The sequence below is a fragment of the Hippopotamus amphibius genome, chromosome 12, assembly GCF_030028045.1.
Source record: "Hippopotamus amphibius kiboko isolate mHipAmp2 chromosome 12, mHipAmp2.hap2, whole genome shotgun sequence".
Lineage (NCBI taxonomy): Eukaryota > Metazoa > Chordata > Mammalia > Artiodactyla > Hippopotamidae > Hippopotamus > Hippopotamus amphibius.
Genome location: NC_080197.1, coordinates 9,508,727 through 9,525,003, shown reverse-complemented (window position 1 = coordinate 9,525,003; position 16,277 = coordinate 9,508,727). Strand labels below are relative to the sequence as shown.

Below are 16,277 nucleotides of genomic sequence, written 5' to 3'. Positions count from 1 at the left end.
CCATATTTTCTGTCTTGAATACACATTACATTTATAATCAGGAAAAAAAATGAAAGTTGAAACAAGGGGCACACTGGGAGAAAAGAAAAATGCAGAGCATAGGTTCATGACAATAGAAGTTTTCCAGCTAAAGTTCAATGGCTGAAGATTTTCCTAAAGAATTGCAAGCAATAATTCTAAAGTGATAACATTACTAAAATAATAACAGAGTAAGCGGCAAGATTTTTTTGATTTCTTACAAAACCATAGTTAATGGTGAATTAGTATCACTGCTGATATAAAAGTAAACTCTGGCAAAGAAGAAGGATCAAAAATAAAAAGAAAGAAGACAAAACCCAGCTTGAACTCTGTATGTGTTCGTCTGTGTATGTTGTGTGTGTGTGTGTGCATGCGTGTGTGTCTTCTTGGCCACACTGCACGTGTGGGATCTTAGTTCCATGACCAGGAATTGAACCCAAGCCCCCAGCAGTGGAAGCGTGGAGTCCTAACCACTGGCCCGCTGAGGAAGTCCCTGTATGTATATCTTAAGGGAAGCTGACTTTCTATTTCCAACAGGCAATTCTCAAGGTTTTCAGCATCACCATTTTCCATATTTTCTTAGTTTGTTATTATGAAAAAAAGGGGGGGATGATATCTTTATGTAAAAGTGAGTTGATATGCATGAGAATTTCAGTAAGTTTGTATGTTAGGGAAACAAAAGTAAAATGATGACTGGTAAAAATGTATCTAAAGTGTTCTCACATTTTAAATATGCTTTTCTCACAAGAGTAACCTCCCCTCCTCACCAATCCTTGCTGATGCTCTGTGACAGCAGCTTTCATTTATTCACTGTTTATTAAGAGCCCACTCTGAGCTGAAGGTAACGGTAGAAGCTGGAAATCAGAGACCCTATTTCAGGTCTTTGGATCTAAGCACAAGTAATTTGAGATTGCTCTCTGGTGCCACCTACTGACCACACAGCATTTCAATTGAAAACAGAATAAAATTAGAATTTCCCTCTCCTCAATACAGCCTATGCTTTGGAAAACCTAGATGATTTTCTAATCCCTCTTGTCTGATCCCCGGGACTGCATATATGGCATCCTAGAAAACTGTCCTAAAGGATAATAGGAACTTGCATTACATTTGCATCTAAACAAATGTCAGGTTTGACACTCTGAAGTTGCAAAATAAAATTGATAGTTGGATCACTTTAGGCACCACACATATTTGTGAAGAAGGTAAGGCATTTATATACTATTTATGAGACAGGACTAAGAACCTTTGCTTCTTCAAGTTCTCTTTAATTATACAATTCAAACACCAATAACCCAAATCATACTGTGACTCTAAAGAATCACTAACATTTGTTTTAATCATGTATCAATTTATTAGGAAACCATTCCTTTAAACTTTTCTTTTTCTCAAATATCCATGTAACATTATGTAGAAAATGGTCCTTTATGCTAAGAGATTTGTATCCATGTATGAAAACACTATTATCCCAAACACAGGGTGGGGGAGGTATTTCAGAAGGGGTATTTCAGAAGGGAGGCTGAGAAGTACCATCTCCTACACAAATTTAATGAGATGGAAAAAACCTTTGTTAGAGTTGGGAAATCAAGTTGGAAGCAAACAAATATATTCACTACTCAATTCAATTCGCTCCAACCCTAATTGGGATCAGCTTGGTAGCATTTAAGATTCTACAGCAGTTACAACACCGCAATTCAGAGGTCTCAAAATTATCACAGCATAAAAAAATTACAGTAAGCAGTATAAAATTACAATTTATTATGGGGGCAGGGTGTCTTCACAACAATCCTTAAGATCAGTAAGGGCAAACCTCTTACAGAATTCCATTTCTGACTTCTTTTTTTTGGTCACTGCTTTCTCCCCTTTCTTTTGTTTTGTGAGCACTAGTCTGGTATGGAATCCGCCGGACAGAGCAAAGCTGGGTGGGTGCCTCCTTGGATGATGGAGTAAGTCTGCTTGGGTAAGTCTTGCTGGGAGGTGGAGAACATGGGCGGAGCCGTGGTGGCCACGGCGATGTTCTGGCCCCCGTCACTGACCACAGTCACTTCAGCAGTCCCCTCTTGAATCAGAGCGTTCAGGCCTTCGAAGTCCGTGCAGGTAATGCCCGAGCTGGTGATAAAAGTCTGGTTGCCAGAGCCTTCCTGGGAGCCACCTGGGGCCGTGGGGATGAGAGTCTGGTGCAAAGTGGCTCCGTCCGCCTGGTCGTGAGTGGTCAGCAGGACAGCCGGCTGGGGCATCGCCGCCGCCTCGCTCGGACACCCCGAGGACTGAGGAGGGGCGATCAGATTGACCTGGCGTAAGATCTGCAGCCGGCTGTTCCCTGGCAGTTCCTCTGGGTTCTGCGCCACCAAGGCGGGCTGTACGATGTTCACTGCGGCGGCCGCAGCCTGGACAATGGTGTTTGCCTGGGGCACCTGATGGCCAACGATGATCTTGACTCTGCCCTCGCTGAACTGGGGCACTTGGCTGGGCTGGAGGGGCACCTGGAGGTGCCCCACTGTAAGGGGCGCGGCAGGCTGCTTGCTGGGGTCGATCTGAAACTGCAGGACGGTCACATCCGAGCTCTTATTCTCGCTGTACTCACTGTGTTGCCGCTTGTGGCTGCGGAGCGAGTCCTCGCGCATGAACGAGGCATCGCACCGATCACAGTGGAAAGTCTTCTTGGCGTCCAGCTTGGCCACCTGGCGGCTGCTCTGCCGGCCCGTGTCTTTCCTCTCCGAGGTCTCAGCCTTGACCACATCCCCGTGGAACTTCTTCACGTGCTTGCTCAGGTTGCTGGGCTGCTTGGTGTCGAAGCTGCAGTAGTTGCACTTGAAGGGGCGGTCGGTGCAGTGGATGCGCTCGTGGATGCGCAGGGCGGCCTTGCTGGAGCAGGAGTAGCTGCACTCGGAGCACTTCTCGGGGTGCTCGGACTGGTGCACCCGGCTGTGCTTGCGGAGCGTGGCCTTGCTGTCCCCCAGGAAGTCGCAATGCGGACACTTGAAGTTGTTCCCGCTGTGTTTGATGCGGATGTGCGACTTGAGGTTCCCCTTCATGGTGCAGCGGACATTGCAGAACTCGCACTTGAAAGGCTTCTCCCCCGAGTGCACGCGCATATGCCTTTTCAAGTCCGAGCTGATTTTGAACTTGGCGCTACAGAGCCAGCACTGGAAGGGGGCGTCCCCTGTCAACACAAGGTGAGTTTCGATAAGAACAGGCAGGCAACAACCACAGCGGATCCCCCCGAAGCACACACCAGAAAATCGCTTATACCAAGGCAGGCGGGTGGAGACCTTCTAACTGCAGCTCCTAGCAGCCCCTGGGAGAAAAAAAAAAGAGGGGTCGGGGGCTTCTCTCCTTTTCCCAAACTTAAACCACCACCACCATTATGACACCCAGAAAAAAACCGGAGATTGAAAATCAAGCTATTTAATTGTCCCCAGTAAAATAAGATTTGCGAATACACTTAGCATATCCTTTAAAACAATCGAGCTATCCTTCTTATGGTTAATGCGTTCACTCTGCTAGGGAACGGTTCAGTTGTATACTTTTGCATAATCCGTTGATTTTGATCGAGTTACATGTTGTAACAGAGCCAAGGGCACATTTTCAAATCAGTCAGCTCCATGCTCACTCATCAGAATATTCTTTTTTACAATGATTGAAACGCCCAGCTTATACTTCATGCAGATTTTTATTAATAAAGACGTGTTTATTGCACACTATTTATCCCACATTGTCAGCTGCGTTCTTTACTTGTGAAGTTACAAAATCCAGCTGCTTGATTTTTTTTTTTTTTTTAATTCACGTTCGGTGAAAGATGAACAGGAAAAGCGAAATTACAAACATCTGAAAGGACATGAGACTCCAAATTTATTTCCTCAGTGAATGCCACGTCCCAGTCATCTGATAAGTCAAGCGCATTGGTGACCCTGCCCATTGCAATATTGTTTAAGCAGGTAAAACAACAGCAGCTAAGGTTCTTCGGTGGCTTCCGGGCTGGCAGGCGCCCTGCGGAGCATTCCACAAGAATGGTCTCATTTGATGATCCCAACATTCCCATGAAGTGGGTGCTATTATCAGCGTTACTCTCGACACTATTGTACAAATGAGGAGGCTGCGGCCTAGAGCAACTACATCACTTGTTTCCAGTCACTTGGGAGTACACGGCAGAGCTTGGATTCCAACCCAGGCTGATTCCAAAGCAGGTATTCTTTTTTTTTTTTTTTAATTAAAAGACTTTACTTTTTAGAGCAGTTTTAGGTTTGGGGAGATTATACAGAAAGTACAGAGTTCCCATATGCTCCTTCTCTCCCCTGTGTGTCATTTCCCTATTATTAAATCTTGCATTAGTGCAGTACATTTGTTACGATTGATCAACCAATTTTAACAGATTATTATACTCTTTGCTTTGTATATTTCTCTGAGTTTTGACAAATGTATACTATTACATATCTACCATTACAGTATCATACTGGATAGTGTCACATCTCTAAAAATGCCCTGTGCTCCACCTATTCATCCCTAACCCCACTCCCTGAACCCCTGAAATCTCTGATTAATTGTCTCTACAGTTCTACCCTTCCTGAATGTCATATACTGGTTAACATCTTAGAGTATGTAGCCAAAGCTGGTATTCTTGGATGCCAGGTGATTATCTGTACATATGACCAATGTTCACTTTCCTACCAATAAGTGCAAAAGAGTGAGGCTGTGTTCTGGCTTTTGGGTATAAGATCTGTAACATCACAATGAGCTGTTTAATAAATGCAATTAATGATGGCAGGAGCAAATTAAACAAGCTTGGAGGAAATGAAGAAGCCCCAAACTAAACAATACTTTGCATGACTAAATGCCAGAGATCATTCACACGAAACTCTAGAACAAGGAGTGGTAAGATACGCAGACTGTGAGCCATATCCAGCTCACAGCCTGTTTTTGTCAATAAAGTTTTATTGTAACACAGCCAGGTCCATTTGTTGTGTGTGGTTTATGGTTGCTTTCATGCTGCAACCGGCAGAGGTAAGTTGTGATAGACACTGTATGGCCTGCAAAGTCTAAAGTATATTTACTATCTGGCTCTTTATAGAAAAAGTCTGCTGACTTCTGCCTTAGAATGTTGCTCTTAACTTTTTTTTTTATGCCCCGGACCCCTTTCTGGTGATTTAGTGAAATCCACGCACCCTTTCTCAGGGTAATATTTAAATGCACAAAGTAAACTAAAGTAAAAATCAATAGGAATCAAAAGGAATTAATTACATTGAAAATTATTTAAAAAATTAAAAGAAAAAATGTGATTTGGCAATGTGTGTGTTTTATTAATGCACTAAGTAACAAGCTCTAGTGCTGGGTCTAGTGACTACACTAGTTTCTAAATAGAGAAGAGTGTAAATGATACTTTGATCTATCAAAAACACTTGTTATAAAAAGATCTGTGATTTCTATCGGCAACAAGTTCACATGCACTGTAATCAGACTGGATGCCTATTTTCATAATTGAAGGACACATCACATTTCAGTAAGATGAGTGAAAATGAAGGTGTGCTTTATTTCCTCATCCAAGTTCATGGACAGCCTAAATTCTACTCATGGATCCTTCGGTGGAGGTGTCTGTGGACTCAGAGGAAGAACTGCTGCTCCGGAATGTTCTACTAGGTCTTCCAGTTACATCACTGCCCAAATTAGTGACAATCTGTTTGCCTTTTTTTTTTTTTAAAGCAATTAGCAGAGGTCAAACCCAGAAAAACCAGAAAACCTAACCTCACAGCTGAGTTGCAGAGCATAACATCACTTTTTGACATGAAAGCAAAGGGTTTAAATCTTTTCATTATCATTATCTTCTTTTCTTCTTCTTTTTCCTTTTCACCATAGATTTATCTCTTAAACGAGGCAGACTGATCAGTACTAGTCCCAGTGGACCATAAGCTCCCCAGAGCTAAGGACTGTTCGTTCCTGCCCCACTACCTGATCCTCACAGTGTCTGGTACCTGGTGGGGGCTTCATGGATGTTGCTCAGTGAATAAGCAACTGATATATTTTAGCCAACAGATCTTTCTTGAGTTTAGGTGGCTACTAAGGCAATGTAGTCGATCAAAGCGATGGAAGGGTAAAAACAAAATCCTATTAATTTTACAATTTGTAAAATTTTACAAGTGCAACAGATTCATAAAAGGGAAATGAACATCCCACGGAGATGCTGCATAAATGACATACATTTAAATTTTTAGAAAATACACTTTTTTTTAGACCAACTTAAAGATGCTACTATAAATGAAATGGTACATTTACCCCCCTAAGTCAAGGTGATTCTGAATAACTTCCCTAAATGAATCCTTTAGCGCTTCTAACTTAGGTTGAGGAGATTTCTAACTTCTAACTTAGGCTGAAGAAAATCAGGTGGGCACCAATTATGCCAATGTCTTAACTTGCTGTAGCAGATTCATGTCCCCAAACCTCCCCACCTCCTATCGTTCCTTGTGGCCATGGCCTCTGCCATGTATGTAATTACACACGCTCTCCCAACAGGGGCAGGATGACCTGCCATGACCCTAAAAATCAGCTCTATCATGTCACTGGATTTGGCTGATGGTATGTTAACTAGACTTGATACAAGTGATGGCTTGAATGGCCTTGTGAATTGGGGTTTGCTCGCTTGTACCTGTGTCATACATCGCCAGGAGAAGGTCAGTCCTGTCCTAGCCCGCTGATCCCAGGAGGAGGATGACAGAGGTGGAGCAGAGCTGGATTTCTACAGCCAAGGCCAGTGCACAGCCAGCCCACAGCCAGTAGGTTTGGAGATTTGTAAGTGAGTCCAGCGAAGACCAGCAGAGTTGCCCAGATGACACCCAGCTAATCCCCAAACATGAACAGAGAAGGCATGTTGTTGTATCTACTGAGGTTTTGTGGGTTTTTTTGTTACACTGCATTATTGTGACAATAGATAACTGATACACATGTTGGCACCTAGAAACAGAGTGCTGCTGTAAGAGAAAATGAAAATATGTAGCATTGGCTTTGAGATTGGGTAGCAGGTAGAGGCTGGAAAAGTGCGGTGCACACTATTCCATGGCAAGCTTTTGGTAAAACTGTCACCTGTTGTAACTTAGAAGATAGCAAACGTACCCACTGAATTTTGACTTGAGCAAAGAGATTAGTTCTAAGCAGAGCAGTGAAAGTGTCTTACAAGCTGCATGTGATAAGGTCCCACAAGAAAGAGACAAACTCAAAAAAAAAAAACTGGCCATTTTCAAAATGGAATTTAGAGAGAATATAGAAAAGCAAAGAGGTGCTGGATTAGATGAAGTTTCTCATCTCCAACCAGCAGAAGATTTTCAAAGTAAGACAAAAGCCTGGTGACAAAGATCATATCCAGGAAACTGATCTCAGAAGGAAGAACAAATGACAAATGAGGGCTGTAAGCATAAGGTTTTTTATTAAAATCTCCACAAGAATAAGGCTGGCACCAAGTAAGTCCTTTCAGCTGGACAAGGATTCCTAAAAGCCTCACTGGCTTCAACCTACAGAAGATTATATGCCAAGGGTGCCTATAATTAATTGAGTTTAGAGGAAAGGCAAGTCTCCAAAGGAATTATGGGTGTGCTTTTGGCACACGGATACACAGGAAACTCACAACGTTTTTAAGATAGCTCTACCAGCAGAGCTGTCACTAGTCTAGACTAAAATAAAATCTAAAAAGATGCCAACTTTTGAAAGGCAGGAAGCAGGCTGAGAAAGTTTCTCCAAGGTACATTTTCTACTCCTTCTCAGAAGTAGTTGAGGAAAGTGATGAAAGGATGCTCCAGTGGAGAGAGTCAAAAACCAGGCATCTGAGTCAACACCTAATCAAGAAACATTCCCTGTTTCCAGAGTGGAGGGACCTAGAAACATCTGCCCAGAGGGATTTCAGAAACCTATGGACCAGTGACTGCCAAGTGCCTCCTGTTCTTCCTCTTTGGAACAGCAGGGATGTTATAAGTATCCTGGCTGTGTTTCACCACTGCATCTTGGGAGTGTGGGGGACAGACAACTTGTCTTTTTATTGCAGAAGGCTCTAGGCCAAGAAAAGCCATATCTGTACCTGATGGAGATTACAAAATCCTGGTCTTTGAGCCTGATCCTATGATTGGCTGTGACTTGTGGGGGTCTTGGGAGGCCATGAATGCATCTGTATGTCAGAGAGATGTGAAAGATGGTGGGGTGAACTGTGGTTGGTGCAAAAATGGCCTTTGCCATGTAACCTTGTGATGACTTTACACTGTGAGTGAGCTCAGTCCCACCCCTTGACACCAGGCCCAACCATATAACTTACTTTAGCCAATGGGACGCAAGCAGAGGCTTGAAATGAGCTTACATGTTGGGGCATGCTTGTTTTGTCTGCCATGCAGAGGTCTGCCATTGTCATGAGAAGGACCAGCCTGGAATAGCCCACTGGTCCCAGAGGGAGGCTATGAGATACATGGACAGAGCCAGACTGCCCCAACCAAGGTATGGAGACAGCCAGCAGATCCCCAGCTAAGGTCAGTGGACACCCAGCCTTTTACACAAATGTGATTAAGCCCAGCCAAGATCAATGGGATGTCTAGCCAATCCCCTGCTGACCTGAATATGTGAGCAATAAATGCTTTTATAATATGCCACTGAGATTTTTGTGGTGGTTGTTACACAGCATCATCGTATCAAAAGCTAATAGACACACTTGCTAAAAGGAAAACATACATAATTTGTTACGTTACCTACTCTGCTGAGTTTTTCCATCAAGCTGTCTCACACTGAACTGATTAGAGTATTCTTTAAAAGATGACTGATGGGGCAGGGAGGGTGGGGGGAACTTGAGGGGGGAGAGTCAAGGAAGGGAGGGAATATGGGGATATGTGTATAAAAACAGATAATTGAACCTGGTTTACCCCCAAAAAAATAAAAAAATAAAAAAATAAAAAAGATGACTGAAATGCCTAACCACATGTTATATAGACATTTATTAAAAATGCATCGTTTATATCTATCTCATTTAGCACACCTCCTCAATTAAACACTAGTGAATAGGTTATAAAGCTATATGAAGATATGCATAAAGTTATAACCTTGATGTTTTCCCCTATTTTACAGAGAAAGGTACTTCTGAGCAGACGAAAAGCAAAACTGCAAACCATGGGATGAACCAACGTGCCCTGTTCCTTTACTTAGGCTGTGACTCAATGCTTGAAGGTACTGGTGATTTACTCAACAGGAACTTGGGAGCTCAGAGTGAGGACCACACGAAGGACTTACCTGTGTGGGACCGGAGGTGGACGGTGAGCTGGCTGGAGTTGCGGCTGGCGTAGGGGCAGATCTGGCATTTGAAGGGCCGCTCGTCGGAATGTATCCGCAAGTGCTTGTTGAGGCTGCTGCTGTCGGCAGCGGCATAGTCACACGTCTTACACTTGTAGGGCTTCACGCCCGTGTGGCACCGCATGTGGGTCTTCAGCTTATCCTTCCGGCTAAAGCACTTGCCACAGACTTCACACTTGTGGGGTTTGTCTCCTTCAAACATGCATGGACGGCATCAGGAAACAAGATGAAAAGGAAAAAGGCTTATTTCCCATTGCCTTATGAAAAGAGGAAGACACAGTCACCCAAGAATATTTAGAATTCCACCCCCAAACTAGATGGATGATAGGCAAAGAGCTAATGTCTTGGGAGAGGGGGAGTTACTTCTTCTATTTTCTTTATTAGTATTTTCTAATTTTTCCTACACTGAGTATGAATTCTTAATTAAAAATAGAGAGCAACTCAAATTTTTAATGTACAGCTAAGTAAAATAAGAAACATTATCTCACATCCATCCGTTCTTTTTTCTTTTTCATAACAGACACACCCTAAAACTCAGAATCTCAGAGCTCACGGCTGACCAGCCAAAGAACATATTTCTCAGCCTCACTTGCAGCCGGGGGTGATTCTGCGATGATGTCCTCGTTAATCAAATGGCAGAGAAGGTAAATATGTCCCTATTGTAAAAGGGAATTGCTTGCCTTTTACTTTTTCTCCTTCCACCTGTCTTGCCAGCTGTTACCAAGTCATGAGGGTGAACTAGCAGGTGAGAAGAGCACACCTGCAGACAGTGGATATGTAACCTAACGTACAATAATACACAGAGGGAACGGAGAAGAGCACACCTGCAGACAGTGGATACGTAACCTAACGTACCGTAATACACAGAGGGAACGTAGGTTCCCAGATCATCTCCCAGGACAGAGCTGCCTACCTGCCTTGACCACCTGCTTACCTCTGGACAGTTATGTAAGACAGACATAAACCCCTACCTTGTGGGAGCTGGTGTTTGGGTTTTTTTGTTACGGCAGCTTAATCTGTACTCACTAATGCATATGTCAGCTTGCTACCCATGAACAATTGCTAATTTTTTGATATACACTTTTCCAATTATTTTTGTACTTTGTGTGCATGTGTACATTTTGGAGTACAAAAACCTTGGTGAACATCAATTTAAACACTTATTTTTTGAAAGATTCTGTGCCTCTCAATGATTTTACTTAATTCTCTCAACAAGTGGGATTAGAACATACCACGGTCTTGCTTTCTTAGCCAAATGCAACACTGCCTCTCCATTTACTACTTTATTGCACTTAAAATAATGTCAATCATTTTCACATCATTACATTTCTACAACATAATTTTTAAGGCTGAAGTATTTCACTGTATGGATGTACTATATGTTACTGAGCCAATTTCCTACTTGGCCGTTGAAAAGAATGAAGTAGATACATACATAGGGACGTGGAAAGACATCCAGCATTGAGTGAGAAACAGAAAGTTGCAGTGATAGTGTACATAATATTAACTTAATAAGAGATGGAAAAAGTAAATTGTGTGTTTAAGCCCAGTATAGGCATGCCAGAATTTAATAATGAGACACACTGGACTATTAAGACTGGTAACTTTTGGGCAAGTGTCAGATAAGAAGGAGGTGGGCTGTGAGTCAGGATTTTCACTTTTTACTTTACATATCAAACATGTATTTTGGCCAAATCCTAAATAGCTAAGTGCTAAAATCAATTGTCAGCCAAAGTTGATCACTATCTTCAGAACAAACATCCGGGATTTAAGAATACATCTAGAAGTGTGTTAAAGATTATAATTTTATTATTAAAAATGTTCATAGTCAGGGCTTCCTAGGTGGCACAGTGGTTGAGAATCCGCCTGCCAATGCAGGGGACATGGGTTCGAGCCCTGCTCCAGGAAGATCCCACATGCCACGGAGCAACTAAGCCCATGAGCCACAACTATTGAGCCCACGTACTGCAACTACTGAAGCCCACACGCCTAGAGCCTGTGCTCCGCAACAAGAGAAGCCACGGCAATGAGGAGTCCGTGCACCACAACGAACAAGTAGCCCCCACTCACTGAAACTAAAAAGAAAGCCCGTGCACAGCAAAAAAAAGACCCAACACAGCCAATTAAATAAATAAATAAATAAATAAATAAATAAATAAATAAATAAATGTTCATAGTCAAATTAGAAAATCCAGGAACAGTCATTTCTCATTACTGTCAGCTCCTAAACAGCTTCTATGGACACCATCCTATGTATTTGCAACACCAAGCAGGGGCCAGATGTCGGTGGAGCTGGATGGTTTTTTGGCCAGCTGTGCTGGTAAAAAGCGCTGCTTTTTTTGCTCCTGGCCACGCCCTCTTCTCCGAAAGTAATTAAGGTAAGGACACCTTGTCGACTCTCTGACTTGAAGATATTGATGGAGATGCTGCTGTTATTGCAGAAACCATCCTACAAACCCAAGCTTGGCTAACTGTGAGTAAAGGATGCTTCCTGAAGATTTGCAGCAATGGACTCCAGGTTGTTGTCCTCACTTATATTTTTATAATGCTTCCCCAATTAGCATGAATAATGATAGCAATTTACCTTGCAATGATGAATATGCTATGCATTGAAAATGCTATGCGTAACTGAGGGAAATTCAACATGGGACACCCATCAGGAGAGACTCATTGCTTGTTACATTGAGAATGCTTACCAATACCTGAAACCCAGTCACTTCAGATTCTGATAACTAGAAGAAATCCAGATGACATGACGCTCTGAGGCTGATTAGATATGATGGTGACCCCAGTGCAACAAGGCAATTGTTGGCCATGGCCAAGGGATATCAGAGACAACTGCCAGATAGTTTATCTTCTTTATTTTATCTTCCGGGTATTTTACCTGAGGCTAAGTAGCAGAATTTGGGCAATTAGTGATGCCCACGCCACAATTTTAGTGTCCCTCCCTTATACACACTGACACGCATTGAATTTATCTATGACTGTATCATCTGGATTATGAGCATCTAACACTGTGTTAAAAATAGTCTAAAAGCAATTCCTTCTCCATGCAGAAGGTCTGGAAGACATAAACATAATACTCTAGAGAAAATTAAAATCACCAGAAATAATCACAATTTTCTTTTTCCATGCATCAATCTTTTTCTCTCCTTTAAAAAAGTATTATTAAATTCCTCCTTCAAAATTGTAAAACTAACACACCCAGGTATCCAAGGATGCAGTGTAAAGATACATAAATGAAAAGTTCCTATTCTCTCTCGTCTTCCTCTGTTCACCAGTCATTACACACCACACACACATACACACACACACTTAAACACACTTACAGGATCATTTCTTCCAAATGAGAAGAGAATGTGCATTTAAATTTCAATTCAGGCAGATCAGTTTTCAAAATGCCTGTACCAGTTCACATTCCCACTCCTAAGTTTCCTCATATCTATTCTAGCACTAGATTTTACTGCTCTAAACATCTTCTGCCAAAATTATGTGTAGAAACAGCATCTCATGTCTATTTCACTGGTGTCTGTACTCCCATGATGACCATCGAGGTCAGTGTCGTCGTATCACGTGTCTGGCTTGTCTGGACCCCCGGCTTCCAGCACAGAGGAGGGATGTGTGTGAACCACTTACCTGTGTGGATTTTTAAATGACGCTCCATGTCCTTCATGCCATAGGCAGTCTTGAACTGGCAACCTTAGGAAGGCAAGGAAAGATCAATGACAGAGGGAAACACAGCCACTTTAGCATGGAGAAACCCGGCAGAAATGCCCTTAACCAAGTGATGAGAGTTAATCCCATAGTAACGGGACCAACAGGTATCAGAGTGCCTCCTGATACCATGAGCCAAGAAGTGCATCATGTCTGTGCTTCCTGCTCAGATTGCTTCACCTAAATCTAAGCATGAGGAAACATCGGACAAACCCAAAGCGACGAATGTTTTATTCAATATGAAATAACTGGCTTGTACTTTGTCAACATGTCAAGGTCATCAAAGACAAAAGCTTAAGATTAAAGGAAACTAAAGACACATGAAAACTAAATGCAACCTGTGATTATGAACTGATCCCAGACTAGCAGAAAAATGTTTTTCTTGTGAAACAGAGGACACTAGTGAGACAACTGGTAAAATCTTAATCAGGTCAGCAGTTTGATAATAGTCTGTATAAATGTTAATTTCCTGATATTGATGATTATACTGTGGTTATATAAAAGAATTTTCTTGTTTCTAGGAAATACACATTGAGGTACTTAGGGGTAAAGGGACATCGTGTCTGCAACTTTGGGGGAAACATATGGATATATAGAAAGAACAACAAAGCAAACATAAGATGTTAATGTTTAGGAAATCCAGATGAAAGGTACACAGAAATTTTTTGTGCTGTTTTTGCAACTTTTCCCTAAGTCTGAAATTATTTCCAAATAAAGTGTTTTGTTTTGTTTTGTTTTTTTAAGTAAGAGAGGAACAATTTTTCTGGATGTCTTCCTAAGTTATAGCACAGAAAGAAAAATTCACAGAAATCTGACATTTTCACTAGTCCCATTCAAAGGCGCATTGGCTATAAGTCTTAAAGCCCAAGTGCATGGTGACCAGAGACAGTGAGAGATAGGTCATATGTGATGACGGAAATGCTGTAGGGTTGATTTTTTTAAGCCAAGCAGTGTGGAGCACATCTATGTCCAGTTGTCAGCAATTCACGAGTTTGAGCCCTGCACCTGTTAAATGTCACATTCTCTACACAAGTAGGACATGATGCTGCCTTTACCTGGATAGCAACAGTTAAGCCTTTTCTGAGCAGGTGGGGCTGTGGGCTTTTTGGCACGTGACTTGGCAGGGAGAGAGATGACAGTGGCTGTCTGGTTTTCATTGCTTTCCGTGGGCAGATACGTTTGATAGCCATGTTCAAAAACAAATTCTGGAGCTGAAACTAAAAGATATGATTATTAATTTTCATAATATGAATACCTAATAGCTATTCCCTTTGCCTACCTTCCTTTGTAGAGAATGAACATGTTAAGATTGCTTTCTCAGTCTCCCTCGCTGCTTAGGACTGATCATGTGACCCCATTCTAACCCACGAGACACTAGAGAACATCTGCTGGAGGCTTTTGGAAAAGATTTTCTCCCTGATTTAAAAAAAATGTGGGGGCAGAAAGAGAGGTAGTTGAGGAAAGCTCATTCTTGTTGCCCTGGTTGCCCCACTTTCTGTCTCTGGACATGCTGGAGTGAGGATGTGATGTCTGGATCTGTGGCAGCCATTCTGTAACCATAAAGGGAGAGCAAGAAAATCAGATGTTGAGCCAGAGCCCTGAGAACCAGTCAAATCTAGACTTACTAAATAAACAAGAAATGTCCCTACCATTTACACCAGGTAGGTCTTCTGTTAACTTCAGCCAAAAGCATTAGGTACTTTCATAAGCTTTATCACAAAATCCTAACACATAACTGGAAAGGAACTGACTGAAGGAATTCTGGGCAAAACGACAAATACTCTCCAAATATAAATACTCTTTAACACAAGTATTCCTAAAACAACCAACCAACCAACCAACCAAACCTTGTATTCTCACTGAAGTTTTAAGAAGAAAAGAATAAACAGGAGACCAAACATCTTTATCACCTTTGTTTTTAACCTTGTCATTATAACAGGTAAAATAGGCAGTCTCAAATTTCCTTTTTCTTTTTTTCGACTATAAATTTTTTTGGACTACTTTGTGAATTAAGTTTATGGTTTGGGAATATGTATTTTCTTTCTTCCTTTATTACATGTAAAATGGAGATTTGGCTTCAAATAGGACTAAATACTACCATGGGGGCTTGTTCATTGGATGAACTTGTCAGGCCAAGAGGCCCTAATGATGGCTTTGAGAGCCAATGTCATTCATATTCTGTTTCCAAACTTCAGTCACTGAGGCACCACCTTTGACATTTCTGCCATTGTACTTACAGGGTACACTTCTTTAAATCAACACGGGCCTGACATCACTCCCTCGTTTGGCTCTGCCTGATGCAGTAATACCCCCTTCACAGGTCTGAGGTGCTAGTTATAGTTTCTCTTAAAACAAACATCATCTTTCTTTGAATCTAAGATGTTACAGACTGTAAGATGCAGCATTATTTTATATACAATAAATTTTTTAAAGTTGCCAATTCAACACATTATGATGCAATGTTTTCATATTCCTTAGCTATTTATATATAGATATAGACATATAGATATTCCTTAGACATTTTACAGTATTTATTGAATGAGTTCTTTTAGATTTCTTTGGACACTTGACAGGAAACTGAGATTCCTGATCTGTACTCCTTGGGCACCTTTGGCAATGACAACTTCATTCCAATGCATGTCAAAGAACAGCTGGGTTCTATCAGCATTTGGTATTTGAGCAAAATCACGGTTTCCATTTTTCTCAATTGAAATATGTAAGGGGAAGTTAAGTGGCTTCTGTTTAAAGCTGGCCGAAAGATGCTGACAAACTGATGTTCCATCTTCACACCAAGTCTCTTTGATGCACTAATCAACCACACCTGCCTCTTGTTGAGATGTTTCATCCACCCTGTGGGATTAGCTATTGCTTCTGCTTCCTCTGCTCTGCTTGGTTCTCAAAGTGTGGTCCCCAGCCAGCAGCACTGGACTTACCTAGGAATTTGCTACAAAGGCAATTCTTGGGCCCCACGCCCACCTACTGAATCAGAAGCTCTCAGGTGGACCCAGCAATCTGTTTTAACAAGCTGCTGATACACACTCAAGTCTGAGAACCAATAGCGCAAATGATCCTTTTCCACACATCTCAGCAGCAAACCTTAACCCAGCTTTGTCTAATTGAGGGAATCCATCTTTCTTGGTTGTTGCTTTGCAAAAACTACAGTTGTTCCTCCAGCAACAAACATTTGCTTCATTAACATCAAATTGACCCCCTGCTACTGTTTCCAGATATTTCTGGGCACA

The 16,277-nt window shown here is 41.9% G+C and overlaps 1 protein-coding gene across 3 annotated transcripts in view; it reads right to left on the bottom strand.

Moving 5' to 3' along the window:
- The window catches only part of ZFP64 (ZFP64 zinc finger protein), a 77,046-nt gene that overhangs the window by 47,140 nt on the left and 13,629 nt on the right, over positions 1 to 16,277 (bottom strand). For 2 of the 3 annotated variants that reach the window (XM_057702435.1, XM_057702434.1), the window contains exons 3-6: positions 14,091 to 14,252; positions 12,958 to 13,020; positions 9,262 to 9,513; positions 1,263 to 3,178 (exon numbers count right to left, since the gene is read on the bottom strand). In XM_057702435.1, the coding sequence (XP_057558418.1) occupies positions 1,899 to 3,178; positions 9,262 to 9,513; positions 12,958 to 13,020; positions 14,091 to 14,252 (1,757 nt within the window). In that variant the 3' untranslated portion in view covers positions 1,263 to 1,898. Of the gene's footprint in view, positions 1 to 1,262; positions 3,179 to 9,261; positions 9,514 to 12,957; positions 13,021 to 14,090; positions 14,253 to 16,277 lie in introns of those variants that run through there. The other variant, XM_057702436.1, reaches the window with a different exon arrangement.